Raw genomic sequence first — 16,560 nt, forward strand, 5'->3', positions numbered from 1 at the left:
CTATTAGGGCATCAGCAGGTCGAAGAGGCTCTCGTTAAGGGTGCGTTCATGGATCGTAAATCCTAAAGTAGAACGATTTCAATGCCTAGTGTTCTAGCAACAGAAGCTCAAGCACGCGGCGGAGAATCTCCTCCTCGTCGTCTTCTCCCCCGTGCGCCAGTGCGCTTGTTCCTTCTGGACTGACAAGCGTTTGCCACGGCGACAGCTCGTCCTGGCGCAGAAGAGCAAGCGCCGCCAAAAGTTCAGCGTCCTCGCCGCTGGCATCGCTCGCACTGAGCGCCATAGCCGTACGCAACTCGTCGTCCTCCGACACGTAGTCGGTGCCGTTGTATTTATCGGCCAAACGGGCGCGCTCCGCCTCCGCATGGCGGAGGGCGGCCCAGTCGTCCAACTGGGTGCGGATGGTGTGCTGGCGCGCGCGGCGCAGCGTCGACTCGCCCGCCGGGGTGCTGGGTCTCTGCACGGGCGGCGCGCCAAAACTAAAGTGTTGCACCACGTCGCCGCACACCACGACGCCCGACGCCGACGGGCCTAGCGCCACCGCCAGAACGGGCGCGGTGCCGTGGCGCGTGCCCCGCCGGGCCGCCGCCGTGCCCTCGCGGAGGTACCGCCCCAGATGGGCGTCGTAAAAATGCACCCAGTCGTACGCGGCCGCCACCACCACCACGCAACTGTCGACCGCCACTTTTGTTCGCGCCTCAAGGCCGCGCGGCGCGCGCGCATCGTGGAACGGCGCGATCAAACACTGCGGGCGCAAGGCGCCGCGCGCCCGCACGTTGAACACAGCCACCGACCCGTCGTCAAGCGCCGCCGCCAAGAGACGCCCGTCGCCGCCCGCCACTCGCGCATCCTGCGGCCGCCCGGCCGGCATCTGGAGCGCCGTGTGCACCACGTTGGCGGGCAACTGCGCCTCCACATACGCCCATGCCATTTGCTCGCGCAACACTCGCACCGACGAGCCGTGCACGAGCGCCACCGCCGAGCCTGCAAAGTCCACATGGCACCGGGGCAGAGCGTCAAGCGTCCATCCGTGCGGCGCCACTGCAAGCGGCTCCAACGAGGAAAACGCTAGCACATGGACATTTTCCGCCGTCACCACCACGATGCGCTCAAAGTCCGTGTCCATGCAAAAGGCGCGCTCGCCTAGATGCGCCAGGCGGAGAAGCGCGGACGCCAGGAAAACACGCACCTGGCCCGCGGCGTCGAGCGCCACCATTTCGCCCGGCGCGCCCCGCACGTTTTTCTGGCGCCGCACGCGCACCAGAACTATCTCCACTGGATCTGCCAGGTGGGCCAGATTTGCCAGGTGGGCCACATTGGCCAGATTTGCCAGGTCCGGCCGCGCCACCGCCTGCGCCGGCTGCGCCAGCGCCAAGTTCTTCGCCCAAACCACGCCGTCGCGCGTGCCCACTCCAAGCAAGGCGCCCGAAGCGTCCAGGGCCAGCACCGCAGCAAAGTGCGCCGATCCCGGCACAAACACCTGGTTTTTCCCCAGCACCAACGCGCACAGCGCAAGCGAGCCGGCGGGCGAGATGGTGGCAAGCCGGTCGTGCGCAAAATCCATCTCCACCACCGCCAGCGGGCCGTACTCGCCGTTGACCAACAGGTACAGGTGGGCGCGCGCCTTGGCCTTGGTCCACTGGCGGAGGCGCGCCACGCGCCCAAAATACTCTGCGAGCCACGCGCGCAGCCCGGTCACCGAAGCAAACTCGCTGGGCGTCCCGAGCTGGTTGCGAAACGCCTGCGTCCACGCAGCCTTGTCCAGAACGGCGCTGTTCCATTTTCGGCACACGAGGCGAAGCTCGCGGAGCTCCATTGGCGTGAGGTGGGCGAAAATGTCCACCAACGTTTCGTGCGGAAGATCGTTGATGTGCGGCGTGTAAGGTTCGTGTTCGTGGCTCTGACTGTTTTGTTTGTCTTGTTTGTTTTGTTTGTCTAGTTCGTTTTGTTCGTTTTGTTTGTCTTGTTCGTTTTGTTTGTTTTGTTCGATTTGTTCGATTTGTTCGATTTGTTTGTCTTCTTCACCTATACTTTCTTGTCCAGTGGTTCTGTCTCGGAAATGTCTGGTTGTGTTCCTATTTTGTCTATTATTATGGTTTCCATCACTGTCCACGTTCTCTGTTCGTGTAACTTCACTTCCCACGCTATTTTTTTCGCCCATTTGGTCTCCCCCTTGTCTATTGTGTGCATTTTCCGAGGATTTGCAACTCTTGGGGCTTGTAGATTCATAACGGTTCTGACTCATGAACTCGGGCTTATTAGTATATGCGCTTTTGATGGTGTTTTCTCTTGAATCTTTGTATTCTCCATCCCTAGTCAGACCACCACTTTTCGTATGCAATGTGTTTTCACGTATTCTGGCGGCAATACAACTATTATTCTGCTGAGTCGGACCTTGGGTGGCTTGTCCAGTACTATTCACGTCTCCCTCTAATATGCTATGTCTGTCATCTCCACATGATCCATTTTGAAATGTCTTCATGTCTTGCCGCAGCGACATTCCCGCATCTGCCGTGTCTTCCACCATTGCCACGATTGATTGCAATGGCAAGTTGCTCCTGCACCAACGGTACGTGGGTTTTTCTCTAATTTTGCGACAATGTCGCAATATTTTTTCTCGCACCGAGTCGACTCAACTTTGGTTCCCGAGAAATGCGAAAATGTCGCGCCCGCTTTCTCCACACCAATTTCCACCAAAATTTTTCACAGATACTCCTCCACCACTGACCATGGCCGAAAGTACCCCAGACCCGGTGAAAGAGGCCAAACTTAGAATCCGCCTCCCGTCTTGCGTGGGCTCCAAAATCGAGTTTGTTGAATCTCACCACGCATTAAGCGAAACCATTGCCGATGTGAAAGAAGCTTTAGCCGCTACTTCCGTCTTGAACAACTTGACAAACTATGCTCTTGTGTATGGCGATGTCCGCATCACCGACGAGTTCGACGACTTTTCTACTTTGGAAGAGGCTCTCGGCTCTTCTGGTGATATTGATCTTCAATTGGTCGAGGCTCCATACACTTTGAAGAAAGTGCATGAGCACCTTCTCCGCTTCCGGGAAAATGTTGGCTTGAACTTCTTTGACTTTGCCGCAAGGTCTCCTGGCGTCTTGGGTGGATCCAAGTTGGGGTCGCTTGGCTTGCGTGACATCGAAGCGACGAAGGACGAGAAGAAGGAGAACGAGGATAAGACAACGAAAGAGAGTGAGCCAAAGACTGAGAACGAGACGAAGACAAACAGCGAAGTCGCAAAGGTCTCCAAAAAGCCTGCGAAAAAGGGAAAGAAGGCAAAAAAGCAAGAGACTTTGGAGCCTGAGCCAAAAGCTGAAGCTTCGAAGCCAGAAACTGAAACTGATTCCGACGCTGCGCTTGCTACTGCCATTTCTCAAACAGTTTCTTCTGTGCTTGACTTCTCTTGCGATTTGGAGAAACATGCCGACGCCGAATCGGTGTTTTCTCTCTGGAAACTTCCTCTCAAATCTTTTGCTTTGTCACCATGGAATCCAGTTCCTTCCTCTCAGCGTTTGAAGGGTGATTTGTTGTACCTCACATTGACCACTTTGGAAGGAGAAACATTTTCCATCACTTGTCACGCTTCGGGATTCTTTGTTAACAGAATTTCCAATGCTAATTTCAACCCTGTTCTCAAAACCAACGAGAAGGGAGTCTCACGTAAAGCTTATGTGTTCTACGACTTGGTATCGCAATTGTCGCCTCTTTTTTCTCAGACCATAGCCCAAAACAAGGAACGGTTAGCCACTGCGTCTCAGTTTTCTGATTCGTATTTGCTTCCCACCCAAAGCCCTGCTCTTCCTTGGTCTGTCTCTCGGGCACAAGTGGCGACACGGAATGTTGCCGATGCCTCTCGTGTTATGGCGGAAAGTTTCTCTCATGGTGTCGATGGGGCCGAGCTTGCCAAAGATTGGAATGACGAATTTCAAGGAATCAAAGAGTTCCCACGGGAATCGTTCAACGAGCGTTTGTTGCGTGAGAAATTGCTCAGCAAGTACATTCAAGAGTTCCGCCAAGTTGCCGTTGCCACTGCTGTTAGCATTGTGGAAGGCAATGTCGTTCCGCTCAATCCTAATGAGCCTCGTGACCGTCATATTTACTTGCGCAACAACATCTTCTACTCTTTCGGCGTTAATGCCACAGGTGCCCACGATTCTACTGGTGGCGATGAAGCTGCAAGATACTGTGCAGCCAAAGATGTATCGGCAGTTCGTTTGTTGAACCGTGTGGACGCTCCAGGTGTTTCCAGCTTGCTTGCATGTGTGGTGGACTACTTGGGTGAAAGAGTGGTTTGCCAAGCGCCTGTACCTGGCGTTTTCTCTGAACAAACCGATGCCGAAGGAAATGCCGTCGATAAGGTGGTGTACGGTCTTTCTTTGGAGGCCAACGAGATCCGGACCGATGCAGAATTTGCTGACGCTTTGAAGCCACTCGCAGATGCCTTCCACTTGAAGCCACATCGTGTGCAGTTGGAGTCTGGTGCCGACTCGGGCCAAGATGTGGTCCTTTCAAAGGACACAAAGGGTCTCAAGGGCACAGATGGACGTAAGTACGTGATTGACTTGTACCGTACTACCCCACTTGACGTTTCGTTTGTGGAAAAGCATTGCACGAGCTCTGAAACTTCGTACCCTCATCGCGAGGCTTCTGTGCGCCACGAGGCTGTTGAAGAGTGGTACAGAAGAAAGGCTGCGGCCATTTTCAAAGTCGAAACTGAGCGCTTGGAGAAGGAAGGCAAGTTGGAAGGAAAAGAGCGCCCACAAGTGGCTCTTCAATACGATGAGCTTAATCTCAACCCAGACGCATTCACTGGTGTGAACGAAAGTGCAGACGACCAGAAGGCCGTGAGGGAGTTGTCTGAGTTTGTATCACAACACTTGATTCCAGAGTTCTTGAACGATGTGGCACAAAACGCTGCTCCTTTTGATGGTGCCCAGTTGTCGGACTACATGCACCGTGGCGGTATCAACATGCGTTACCTTGGAACGATCGCCACAGAAGCACAAAAGAAGGCCGAGACTCATGCCCAGGAAATCGCTGCGGCTATAGAGGAGAATGAGAAGAAGCGTGTTGAGAGCGAAAAGAAGCAGAAAGAGGCTGAAAAAGAGGCTGAAAAAGAGGCTGAAAAAGACTCCGAAAAATCGTCTGACAAGACTGAACAGTCCGACTCTGATAAGCCCGAGGAAGAGAAGCCCGAAGAAGAAAAGTCTGCTGCAACGTTGCTCCCTGTGGCCGCAAACATGGCCGCCTTGCAACGTCTCTGTGTCCAAGAAATGATTGCCCGTGGTGTTAAGCATGTCTTGCGCCGTCTTGGTTCCAGTGTTCCGCTTCTCTTGAAACCACATTTCGTGGCTCACGTGCACAACTGCTTGTTGGGATCTACTTCGACTGTTTCTATTGACGATGCTGTATCGTCCCTCGTTTCTAAGAAGGAGCTCGCTTTTATCAAGTTGACCCCACAAGAGATTGTTCTGTTGGTGGAACGCGAGGTACTCGTTCGCTTTAGATACACGTTGTCATCCGGATGGGAAAAGGAGATCCACGCCTTGCCCTTGGTGAGAGAAATCGCCCACAAAGTCGGAATTCAGTGGAAGGCTCTGGCTTTGCGCTTCAACAAAGAATCGGGCCACCGTGTTCTTGTTGCTGATGATATTGTCAGCTTCGTTCCAGTGGTCAAAGACTCTTCTTTCCGTTGTTCGTTTGTTGACGAGATCTTCGAAACAGCCCGGGTCCAGATTCGGGATGGCGCAGAAGTTGGATGGGCTCTTTTGGAGGAGCTTGCCTCATTCTACCAGCAAATTTACGGAACCGTGCACACTGAGACTGCTAGCTTCTACTCGAGCTTGGCTCAGATCTACGCGGAAAACAACATGTCTGTTGAAGCAGCAATTGTCGCTCGCCGGGCAGTCATTTTGTTCGAAAGGCTCTGTGGTTGTGATAGCTACGAGGCGATCAACGCTTATGTGAAGGCTTCGTTCTACGACAGTCTTAACAAGGATCATGAGTCGGCCTTCAAGTTGAACACACGTGCCTTCGAGGCTTGGAGCGTTGTCTACGGTCCAGAGCACCCCAACACGGTCAACACCTTGTCCAATTTTGGTACTGTCTTGCAAGAATTGAAACTGACTGGTGAGGCCCGTCGTTTCTTCGAAAGGGCCATTGAGCTTTCGGAAAAATTGAACGGCGAATCGAGCGACATCACCGCTATCATCCGTCATCGTTTGGGTGTTTTGCTTGTTCAAGCCAGCGAGTTCCAAGCTGCATTGGAACAATTCCAGGCTGCTGGTGCGGTGTTCTCCAAGGTAGTGGGCCATGATGACGTTCTTTCGAAGGAATGCCGTAACTTTGCTGGCAACATTGCCAAGTACTTGGCATACACGGAACAGCAAAAGAAAATGGCTGCACAAGCCAAGCCTAAAGCCAAGCCTACCGTCATAAAACCGGTGAAGGCCAAAAAGAACCATACCCCAACACCCGACCCTGAAATTGCATCTAAGTCAGTGGACGAAATCTTGCAGTTCATCGAAGGTGGCCTGGGTAAGAAAAACAAGAAGAAAAAGTAAACCTTGTATTTAGCCTGTCCATAGTCACTTGTCCATAGTGGGCCATATCAAATGGCTTGACAATTGTATTTATAACCCTTGATAGCTTTGATAGAGCTGATGTATTTATCCGGACCTCAAGGTATGAGGACGAACCCGAAAAGGAATGAAATCATTTATCTTCTAGGAAAAGAAAGAGTAATATGAATGAAAATTCACGAGCGTGAAAGTTACAGCTGATGATATAATCATTTTGAAACCTGGGTGCACTTGTTCCGGTCAACAAGCACGATATTTTTCGAATCATATAAGAGGATGTTTATCGAATGTATAATCTTCATTGAGAATTTATCTAATTGTTGTACAACCGAGGCAAATACTGTCTTTTGAATAAATATAAAGGAAAGAAGTCATACTGTTAATCTATCTACAAGCTCTAAGATAAGCACATCTGTTCAACAAACGGCGCCGATAAAGGAGATGCATAAGGACCTTGTGAACCCACAAGACCATGGATTGGCCGAGAGTATTCCTCCACCATACCCATCATACTATCCACCATACAATCATACAATCCTCGATATATCCTCAACATAATCTTGTTAATAAAGCATAAGTCTCGCTGGACCAGCAATGCCGATGCCCTCTAATCCTGCTTCACCAGATACTGCACCATCACCTTCCCCAAGTATCTGTCACGTTTGCGAAGAGCGTCGTTCAAACGAGACTCGAGTGCCGTGATCTCGGCCACTGTCATGTTCTCGCGAGCATCGATCTTGACAAGAAGCGACGTCCGAGCGCCGGCGGCCAAAACTGCCACATCTGCCACAGAAACACCGGCCTCGGCACATGCAGCGACCTCTTCCTCGACCATCAGCCTCATTTCCGTGTATTGCAGCGACGATCTTGGCGCCCCACGGTCCAAGACCTCGAAAATGGCGTCGCGGAACGTGGCCCAGCCGGCATTCACAATCAACGCAGACACTAGCAAGCCGCCCACGGCATCAAGCCACGAAACACCAAAGAGATTGCCTCCAGTCACAGTAACAAACGCCATTGCGGCAGTGAGCGAGTCCACTCTGTGGTGCCACGCGTTGGCCACAAGAACCTTGGAGTTTGTTTTCTTGGCCACAGCCATGGTTTTGCGGAAAAGCGCCTCCTTGACTCCGATGGAACCCAACGCAAGCCATGCCGCGTTCATGTTTGGCGCCGCCCGCTCCGTGTGAACGTGGCCGTCCACGTCCGCATGCGTGTGCGTATGGGCGTGGGAGTGTGAGTGCACTTGGAGAAGCAGAACGTAGTCGTAGATGTGTGCCGGCAACACGTACTCGAAGATCTGGAGAAGCGAGCTCCAGCCCACGGAAAAACCAGCAAACAAGAGTACGCCGCTGACCAAAAGCGTGCCCACGGACTCGATCTTGCCGTAGCCCAACGGGAACCGTTCAAACGTGCCGTGTTTTCCTGCAACATTGACGGTGGCCAACGTGAGCAAGTCGGCCACCATGTCCGAAAGCGAGTGGATGGCGTCTGCAATCAACGCCTGCGAATGGAACGCCACGCCGCCTGCCGCTTTGGATGCGGCCATGGCGATGTTGACGCCGAGCCCAATCCATGTGATTCGGACCGCTGGGCTGTTGAGCGATCCGGAAAGCAACTCGTTCGGGCCATGCGAATGCGAATGCGAATGGAGAAGGCTGTGCGAATGGGAGTGGGACTCTGTGTCGTGGGAATGGGTGTGCGTGTCGTGGGAATGCGAGTGCGTGTCGTCGGAATGCGAGTGCGTGTCGTGTGTGTCGTTGGAATGAACATGGGAGTTGGCAGCGCCTGATGTCACAGAGCTAGGCTTGTGGTGTTGCATGTCGTGCGCAAGGGTCTCTTTTGTGTCGTTTCCTTCGCTGGTGGCGGGGCGCCTCGGTTGCCCGTTGGGAGACATCTGTGTCGCGAGCAGACGGACCATGGTGCGTGGGAAATATCGGGGCAAGGTGCTGACGTGACGTGGACGGAACAATGGGAAAAGCATGGTGGTGAGCAGCGACGCACAGGGCCTGTTGCATGTCGCGTGCCTGCACAGGGAAGCAGGCGATGTCCCCGACTCGGCGTGGCGCATGCATGTCTCTGAGGAGACTGAAATCTACTGTCTAGTCGACATTGTCGCTTTGTCAGATTTATTCTATACGGTGAAATTGTAGTGCTCCGAGATCACCAAAATATCACTTCTGGAGTGGCGCAGGTAGAATTCGGATATATCGCTTTCTCATCCTCGGTGTATTTTCTTAGGCTAAGGAAGATGATCTATTATTTCCAGAGGCTCGGCGTCTCTGACCAAAGAGCCGCTCGATTATGGAGTAGATGAAGGGTACATCATACAATATTCCAATGCTGGAACACTTCTATCTGACGTGTGAAGATAAGCCAGTTGCCGCAAGAACATGAATAAATGGGCACCGACCATGAACAAGGGCAATCAATATTGTCCACATGGCATATGTAGCTGTTATAATGTCATTCAGCTTTGGCCCATTAAAGTGTCAGTATCAGCGATTGAACGCCAGTACTTAGTCCAGCATGTCTCATTTGACCTATGGATGTCGCAAGTGCCAGCATCTCCAAACTCGGCCTCAGCTATCAATCCAATGTTCCACTCACTGTCCCTCTTCTTCCCTATTCCTTGATTTCTTTTCTTATTTCCCTTCTCTTTATTTCCCTTCTCTTCTACGCAAAGAGACGCGCCACTGCTTCTGTTGTCGACAACTCTTCTGTCTCAGGCTCAGACGGCTCCTGCTCTTTTTCTGGCTCCTTCTTTGGCTCCCGCACATAGGCGCGGGTGGTGGGCGCCTCCCATTCCTGGCCCCATTTGGGGTCGCCCAAGGCGGTGCGGATTTTCGCCAACGCGAGCGATTTCCGCTGCGCCTGGCGCAACTGGGCGCGAAGCTCGTTGCCGGGCCGCCGCGTGTGCATGAAATTGCAGTGGTCGCCGCGCGAGCACTGGTTGTTGTCGTAGGCGCGGCAGTTTGCCTCGGCGAAATTCGAAACGGGCGACAACTCGCAGTAGACCGGGCGCCCGCCGTACCACTCTTGGTTCAACTGGGCCACGGCCTTGTCGGCGCTCTGTGTGTCGCTATAGCGCACATACACGTTGCCGCAGAGATGGAAGTTTTCGTTTTCACACACCACCATCTGCTCAATCTCGCCGCTCTGGGCGGCGTGGGTGTAAATGTCGGCGTAGAACTGGTCAAACGCTTCGGGCGACACTTTGTTCTTTTCGGCGCTTTGCGTGTACAAGTTGGCAAGAAGCACGGTTTTCGACTCTGTGGGTCGGATGTGCTTTCGCGAGCACTTATCGCCATGGCGACAGGCGCCGATTTTCTGGTAGAATGTGCATATGGCCTGGGAATCCATGGAGAAGAGATGGAGTAGATGTCGCGCAGTGGTGCAGGAGACATGATGAAGTTGTGCGCCTTGACCCATGTCTCCAAATGGCGACTCTATCGGAAAGAAATTGCTTCTACTCAGAGTATTTTTACTTTAGCTCATCTTTGTAGTTTTGTGATTTGAGGCTGGAAAATCTTCGGGGCGATGAATAGACTGATCTTATAATGCTCATGATAGGAACACTAGGTTCTTCTCATTGATAGTATTTCAAAGAAAGCTATATAGACTGACACTTCTGTCCGTGTAGCTTTAGATTGAATGTGCAATGTGTAGATTGGATATCTCTGGAATTTCTGAACATCCCGTACTTTCAATTACAATGAGACAAGATATCGAGAAGCAATTCCAAAATGTTCAGATGGTGAATATTCCTTTACGAAGCATATACTTAAGTGGTTCTCAAAATGGGTCTATTTATCCTGCTGGTGTCCCCTGTATCCCTAGTATATTCACTACTGAGTATTTTTGTCACCTCCGACATTAAGTGTGGGAAAGACGTACCATACTTACTTGTTGGCAAGATTCATTATTGTGTAATACAGTCCAGACAACTATGAGTATGCCGAACTTATGGATCCGTAAATAGTAAGAACTAAATTCAATGTTAGGATTTCGTATTGCTGTAATCTACGGTGCTTCTAATCTACTAAATATAATAAGTCAATTTGGACCTACTGGCAGCGAAAGCTTGAGATCAAGCCCATTCATGTGTCTATTCATTGCCATGTCACAATAAAATAGAGCCAAAGCAGATTCCAGAACTACATCCTTGAACCTATTGCTAGACGTAGCACTTCAAGGAAATAGAATCTTCAACACTGGGTACGATGGAACGAAATCATTCCACATATTCTTGGTATACGACATTTTTAGTTGAACTTTTCATTACTTACGATTTATCTAGCTATATGTAAAGTCAAGAAGGGAGAACAGATGAAAGAGGAACAATTTAATTAGAGGAAGTCATAGCCACCGTTTCTATGAAGCTGTCCCTTTCAGGCCGTTTGACCCATTGGAATGATCTCTACACTAGCATATAATTCCAGCATGCATTTCTTTTCTGTACAAGTGTCGCAGAGCAGCTGGGCGCTCTGTTCTTCTAAAAGCAAAAGACCTGGTCTCCTGCGTCAGACTTCATGGTGGTCTTCTCCCAGCCCAATTCGGTTGTGAGGTCAATGAGAAGTCTCTTCATTTCAGGTGGCCCACAAACAAAAAGTCTGTTCTCTGGAGAAACCGCAGGCATGTATTTTTCAAGCATTTCCTTGGTAACGTAGCCAACAGAGCCTGTCCAGTTTTGAGGTGGGTGGGTCAAGGTGTAGTGAACCTCGAAGTTCGGGTATTTGCTGGCAATCTGGTCCAACTCGGAGCGCAACAAGATGTCGTTTTCGGTCTCGTTGGCGTAAAGCAACTTGATTTTCGTAGTGTCTTCTGGGGTGGTGATGACTTTGGTGATGACTTGCAAAATCGGGGTGATGCCGGACCCACCAGCAACCATGCCGATTTCTTTAGCCATATTGGTCTGATACTCCAATCTTCCGACAGGGCCACGGAACTTGACGGTCTGGCCCTCCTTCAACATGGCAAAACGTTTCGAAACCTTGCCGTGCGGGTACGACTTGACCAAAAGATCAAAGAAACCGGTGTCGAACTCGTTCGAAATGGGCGAGTAGTAGCGGATTTCGTCTTTGCCGTCGATGCTGAAACAACAAGCAACGTGGTGTCCTGGCGGAATGCGAAGAACTTCGTCCTCGTGGTTCAACTTGAATCTGTAGATGGCGGAGTTCTTCGAGATGATTGTTTTGTCAATCAATTCCAAGTCGTTCCACTTGATAGGATCAATCGACCGCCGTCTGCTCCATGCCTCGTAAAAGTTGTAGGTGCACATTATCGCCACAAAAGAAAGGGTATAAGGCAAATAGTGGTAGTCAATGAGACACGTGCCTGCTATGATAAGCGCCACAGGGATATAAATCCCATGAAGCGGCTGCTTCAACAAGTCTCTCTTGTCTTGGAATTCCGACATGTAGGCTCCAACTATTGGCCTTGACTTTTGGCTGATGGAGCTTTTTTTCCACCCGCACATTCCGCAACCTGCAGACAGGGAACCATGGACAGACAGAGAAATGTCCTAAAAATTCGTCAAATGTGATTTATTTATTGGTCTTGGAAAAAAAAATTCTATTGAAAAGGTCTTTAGACTGTCGGTTCGAAATTGCCGTTGATATTATTTTCCGTAGGCTCTTAGGCAGTTTATTGACTCCGAAGTTTCAAGATGCCAATGGCACTGCGAAATTACAACGTAGACAGACCAGAACTGAATCACTTCTTCTTCTTTTATGAAAGTAGCAGAATTGAAATTAATCATGAATTATCTCATAAATTACTTGGGCATGTAATGTAATTATTTGTTATACTAATTTGATCCTGTGTTGGGAAAAAAAGTGAAGAGAATTCTTTATGGTGTAACAAAGTCGTACCAGACAAGGCCCTTTCATAAGTACCAAACTTTTCTATTCCAGCTCCCTTGAAGCTTTACTCCATCATGTTATAATCATGATAAGCAATGTAAAGCTTCTCGTTCAAGCACAAATTATCATGTGTGTTGTCTTGAGATATATTGTGATTTTACATAGAATACTTTAGGCACTGTGTCTGCTATATTTTTTCCAACGGAATGTAGGTGAAGTTCCTTCTAACATCTTTAGTTTTGAAGAGCTCTATATGACAATCCGTTGAAGATTGGACAAACGATGTCACTAGGTCACAGCTTAACCAATTTAGAAGATTCTCTGGAACTTTTAGTGGAGACAATGAAATCATTTTTCTTTTTTTGAAACAATACATTTATTAAAGGCTCGCGCCAAGGTAGAAGTAAACATGCTATACGCCGCAGCAACAAGAAACTTATGGGGGTATACGTAAACTAGTACTCTTCCTCTTCTTCAGGGAAAGAGTCGGTGCCGACCTCTTCGTAATCTCTCTCCAAAGCGGCCAAGTCCTCTCTGGCTTCAGTGAACTCTCCTTCTTCCATACCTTCGCCCACATACCAGTGCACAAACGCTCTCTTGGAGTACATCAAGTCGAACTTCTTGTCAATTCTTTTCCAGGCTTCAGCAATGGCAGTGGTGTTGGAAAGCATGCACACGGCTCTCTTGGCAGAGGCAAGCTCAGATCCCTGGATAGCAGTAGGAGGCTGGTAACAGATACCAATCTTGAAACCGGTTGGACACCAGTCCACCAACTGCACGGTTTTCTTAGCCTTGATTTGGGCCACGGAGTCTTGCACGTCTCTGGTGACAACATCGCCTCGGTACAACAAACAAGTAGCCATGTACTTGCCCAATCTTGGATCACACTTGACCAACTGGTTACCTGGTTCAAAACAGGAGGCAGTAATCTCAGAAACAGAGTTAGATTCGTGGTTGGCTCTCACTTTAGAGAACACTGGAGCATACGAAACCAAGGGGAAGTGGATTCTTGGGTATGGAACCAAGTTGGTTTGGAATTCGTTCAAGTCCACGTTCAAGGAGCCATCGAATCTCAACGATGCCGTGACAGAAGAGACGACCTGAGCGATCAAGCTGTTCAAGGAGTCGAAGTTGGGTCTGGCAATGCCCAAATTTCTGCGGCACATATCGTAAATGGCCTCGTTGTCCACCATAAATGTACAGTCGGCATGTTCCAATGTGGTGTGGGTAGTCAAGACAGTGTTGTATGGCTCCACCACAGAGGTCGACACTTGTGGCGCTGGGTACACAGCAAACTCCAATTTAGACTTCTTGCCATAGTCAATGGACAATTGTTCCAAGAGCAAAGAGCCCAAACCAGAACCGGTACCACCACCCAAAGAGTGGGTGAAGAGGAAACCTTGCAAACCATCGCATTGGTCGGCCATTCTTCTGACTCTGTCCAAAACGTCGTCCAAAATCTCTCTTCCCACAGTGTAGTGACCTCTGGCATAGTTGTTAGCCGCATCTTCCTTTCCAGCAATCAACTGTTCTGGGTGAAACAAATCCTTGTAGGCTCCAGTGCGAACCTCGTCGATCACGTTTGGCTCCAAGTCCACGTACAACGCTCTTGGAACGTACTTTCCCGATCCAGTTTCGGAGAAAAAGGTCGAAAAGCCTTCTTCCCCACCCTTTGGTCTGGTCAATCCTTCTTGCAAGTAACCGTCGGGTCTGATTCCATGTTCTTGCGAGTACAACTCCCAGCACGCATTACCGATTTGACAACCGGCCTGACCGACTATATTGTTAGTATATGTTTGCAATGTCCACGCATCTTATCCGGGAAACCATAACATAAAGACACTGTCTGATATTTGGAATGTAAGGATGCTTGCTTGCTTTAGCGCTTCGGCTTATTTATGCACTGAGCGATTCTTGGAGGGACTTTGGGTCAACATTTAGGGACTTCAGCTCTTCTTAATTCTTTCACATTGTGGTAGAAAGAAGGACAGGAAGCAGAACAGGATCATTTGCGGCTTTTCAAACGTACGGAATAACTCTTTGGTTTCAATCTGGTTAAGGTTATGGTGGCGATGGTCTCTATCGGCTAATCATTGGGATGGAAAACAAAAAAGGGCCAAAAAAGATCGGAAATTGATGGGGAAAAGAAAGATGGAAAACTCAAAGTGAATGCATACCGTTGATACTGATGACTTCTCTCATTTGCGGTTTTAGTCTAGCGTTAAAGTGAAGAGATAAACTAGAAGCGGTTTTCTAAATGTTTGAGCCAATGTTTATGTTTTGGTATGCGCACGCCCTAGAGGGGCCTCTGACGGGGCAAAATCTGTTAGCATTCCCGATTTGGCGCAAACAATAACAACATGGAAAATGTCGCGCCTCGAGAGTGAGAGGCACGGGTCTACAGTCTTTGTCAAACGGGTATGGTATATGGCACGATGTACGTACACAGGAATATAGCCTTGAAGCTCAAGGCCTCTTCTCTATACAACGATGGCGATGCGCCCATCTAGTTCTTGACATTGTACGATCTTTGGAATTTGTCGTTAATGTCAACCAAGTAGTAAGCACCAGGAGCAATGTCGTCAACAGAGCCGGCTGGTTTGAAACTCTTTTGCAAGTGGGCCTTTTCTCGCAACTCAATGTGCTCGACATATTCTTGCGGAGTTCTTTGCTTTCTGCCAGCAAACAACTTGTGCTCCAAGTCCAAGACTTTGGTGATGTGGGAGATGTCGCCAACAACGTTCAATGACATGAATGTAGAAGCAAGACCAGAACCGTACGAGAAGACGGAAATCTTCTTACCTTGCAAGTTCTCGCTACCAACAAAGAACAAGACCGAAGCCAACGATGTCCAGCACGAAGCGGTATACATGTTACCGGTGTTGGTGGCCACCTTCAAAGCTGGGGAGACTCTCTTGGCAGACTCTTCCTTGGCAAGACCCAAAAACACCTTCTCGAGGTTTCTGTCAGTCAAGGATTGCTCGTAGGTCAAGCTCTTGACTTGCTCGAACACCTCGGCATCCAACTTGTCCTTGAATGCATCAGGGTTGGAGACAAAGTCATTGTACAACAATCTGGCAAAAGACTTGGTCACCAACTTACAGGTTGGCACGTGGAAGGCCGAGTAATCAAAGTGGTCCAAGATGCCAACAGTCTTGTTGGCAGACTTAGTGATCTTCTTGCTGTAGTTGCGGTATGCGTGGTCCAAAGACTTAGTGTAGCAAGTCAACGAGAAGTGACCGTCAACAACAGGATACTCAGATGTGAAGTCAGGCTTGTAGAAATCGTAAGCGTGCTCCATGTGAGAGCCTCTGGTCAGGTCGAAAACAAGTGGCGCGTCTGGGCCAATAAGCATGGCCACAGAGCCAACACCACCGGTTGGTCTGGCGGCACCCTGCGAGTAGATAGCAATGTCGCCTGCCACGACAATGGCGTCTCTACCATCCCAGGAAGAAGACTCGATCCAGTTGACGGCGTTGATAACAGCAGAGGTTCCACCGTAGCACGCGTTGACCGTGTCGACACCTTCAATGTCGTCGTTGTCGCCAAAAAGTTGCATCAAAACCGACTTGACCGACTTGGACTTGTCCAACAAGGTCTCGGTTCCGACCTCCAATCTACCAATAGAGTTGGGGTCGATGTTGTAGTTCTTCAACAATCTAGAAGTGGCAGTCAACGAGATGGAGTAAATGTCCTCTCTGTCAGAGACGAAGGCCATGTTGGTCTGGCCCAAGCCAATGGTGTATTTGCCCGCTGGGATCTCGTCGAATTTCTCCAACTCAGATTGGTTGACGTAGTTTGTGGGGATGTAGACCTCGATGGCCTTGATACCGACGTTTTTGACTGACATGGTTTTAGCGTGGAAAAGAAAACTGGAGCGGCTCGAAAAGTTCACAAATGGTGTGCACGGCTTATTTCTACGACGAGTAAACGAGCGTACGATGTTGTGTGCAGGTCCACATCCTTCAGCCACGATAATTATGTTTTGTTGGGGTACTACGTACGACGCTCCGTATTTATATGTTTGTGGCTGCAAATGCAAGTGCTAAACGGGAACTTTTGGCCACGAAAATGTCGCAAGAATGGTAGCTCGGGCGGTAGAAGGGAAT

General features: G+C 49.9%; 7 protein-coding genes across 7 annotated transcripts; 1 reads left to right on the forward strand and 6 right to left on the reverse strand. All coding sequences in view use genetic code 12, as the record gives it.

Annotated features, from left to right (window-relative positions):
* Positions 1-85: 85 nt before the first annotated feature.
* FOB63_005064 (SCF ubiquitin ligase complex subunit) lies at positions 86-2,245 on the reverse strand (the record flags this gene model as incomplete). Its single annotated transcript, XM_066102455.1, has 1 exon — positions 86-2,245. The coding sequence occupies one exon, from the start codon at positions 2,243-2,245 to the stop codon at positions 86-88; it is 2,160 nt and encodes a 719-aa protein (XP_065958220.1).
* A 235-nt stretch (positions 2,246-2,480) lies between these two features.
* Positions 2,481-6,572, forward strand: FOB63_005065 (translation initiation factor 3 subunit; the record flags this gene model as incomplete). Its single annotated transcript, XM_002617250.2, has 1 exon — positions 2,481-6,572. One exon carries the CDS (start codon positions 2,481-2,483, stop codon positions 6,570-6,572), a length of 4,092 nt encoding a protein of 1,363 aa, XP_002617296.2.
* A 625-nt stretch (positions 6,573-7,197) lies between these two features.
* Positions 7,198-8,658, reverse strand: FOB63_005066 (uncharacterized protein; the record flags this gene model as incomplete). Its single annotated transcript, XM_002617249.2, has 1 exon — positions 7,198-8,658. One exon carries the CDS (start codon positions 8,656-8,658, stop codon positions 7,198-7,200), a length of 1,461 nt encoding a protein of 486 aa, XP_002617295.2.
* A 605-nt stretch (positions 8,659-9,263) lies between these two features.
* FOB63_005067 (uncharacterized protein) lies at positions 9,264-9,950 on the reverse strand (the record flags this gene model as incomplete). The annotated part of the gene is made up of 1 exon (XM_002617247.2): positions 9,264-9,950. The coding sequence occupies one exon, from the start codon at positions 9,948-9,950 to the stop codon at positions 9,264-9,266; it is 687 nt and encodes a 228-aa protein (XP_002617293.2).
* Positions 9,951-11,082: 1,132 nt separating this feature from the next.
* Positions 11,083-12,006, reverse strand: PGA3 (cytochrome-b5 reductase; the record flags this gene model as incomplete). The annotated part of the gene is made up of 1 exon (XM_002617246.2): positions 11,083-12,006. The coding sequence occupies one exon, from the start codon at positions 12,004-12,006 to the stop codon at positions 11,083-11,085; it is 924 nt and encodes a 307-aa protein (XP_002617292.2).
* Positions 12,007-12,906: 900 nt separating this feature from the next.
* On the reverse strand, positions 12,907-13,878 carry TUB1 (alpha-tubulin; the record flags this gene model as incomplete). The annotated part of the gene is made up of 1 exon (XM_002617245.2): positions 12,907-13,878. One exon carries the CDS (start codon positions 13,876-13,878, stop codon positions 12,907-12,909), a length of 972 nt encoding a protein of 323 aa, XP_002617291.1.
* Positions 13,879-14,957: 1,079 nt separating this feature from the next.
* Positions 14,958-16,301, reverse strand: ERG13 (hydroxymethylglutaryl-CoA synthase; the record flags this gene model as incomplete). The annotated part of the gene is made up of 1 exon (XM_002617244.2): positions 14,958-16,301. The coding sequence occupies one exon, from the start codon at positions 16,299-16,301 to the stop codon at positions 14,958-14,960; it is 1,344 nt and encodes a 447-aa protein (XP_002617290.2).
* Between the last annotated feature and the right edge of the window lie 259 nt (positions 16,302-16,560).

Source organism: Clavispora lusitaniae (genome assembly GCF_014636115.1).
Source record: "Clavispora lusitaniae strain FDAARGOS_655 chromosome Unknown tig00002663_pilon, whole genome shotgun sequence".
NCBI lineage: Eukaryota > Fungi > Ascomycota > Pichiomycetes > Serinales > Metschnikowiaceae > Clavispora > Clavispora lusitaniae.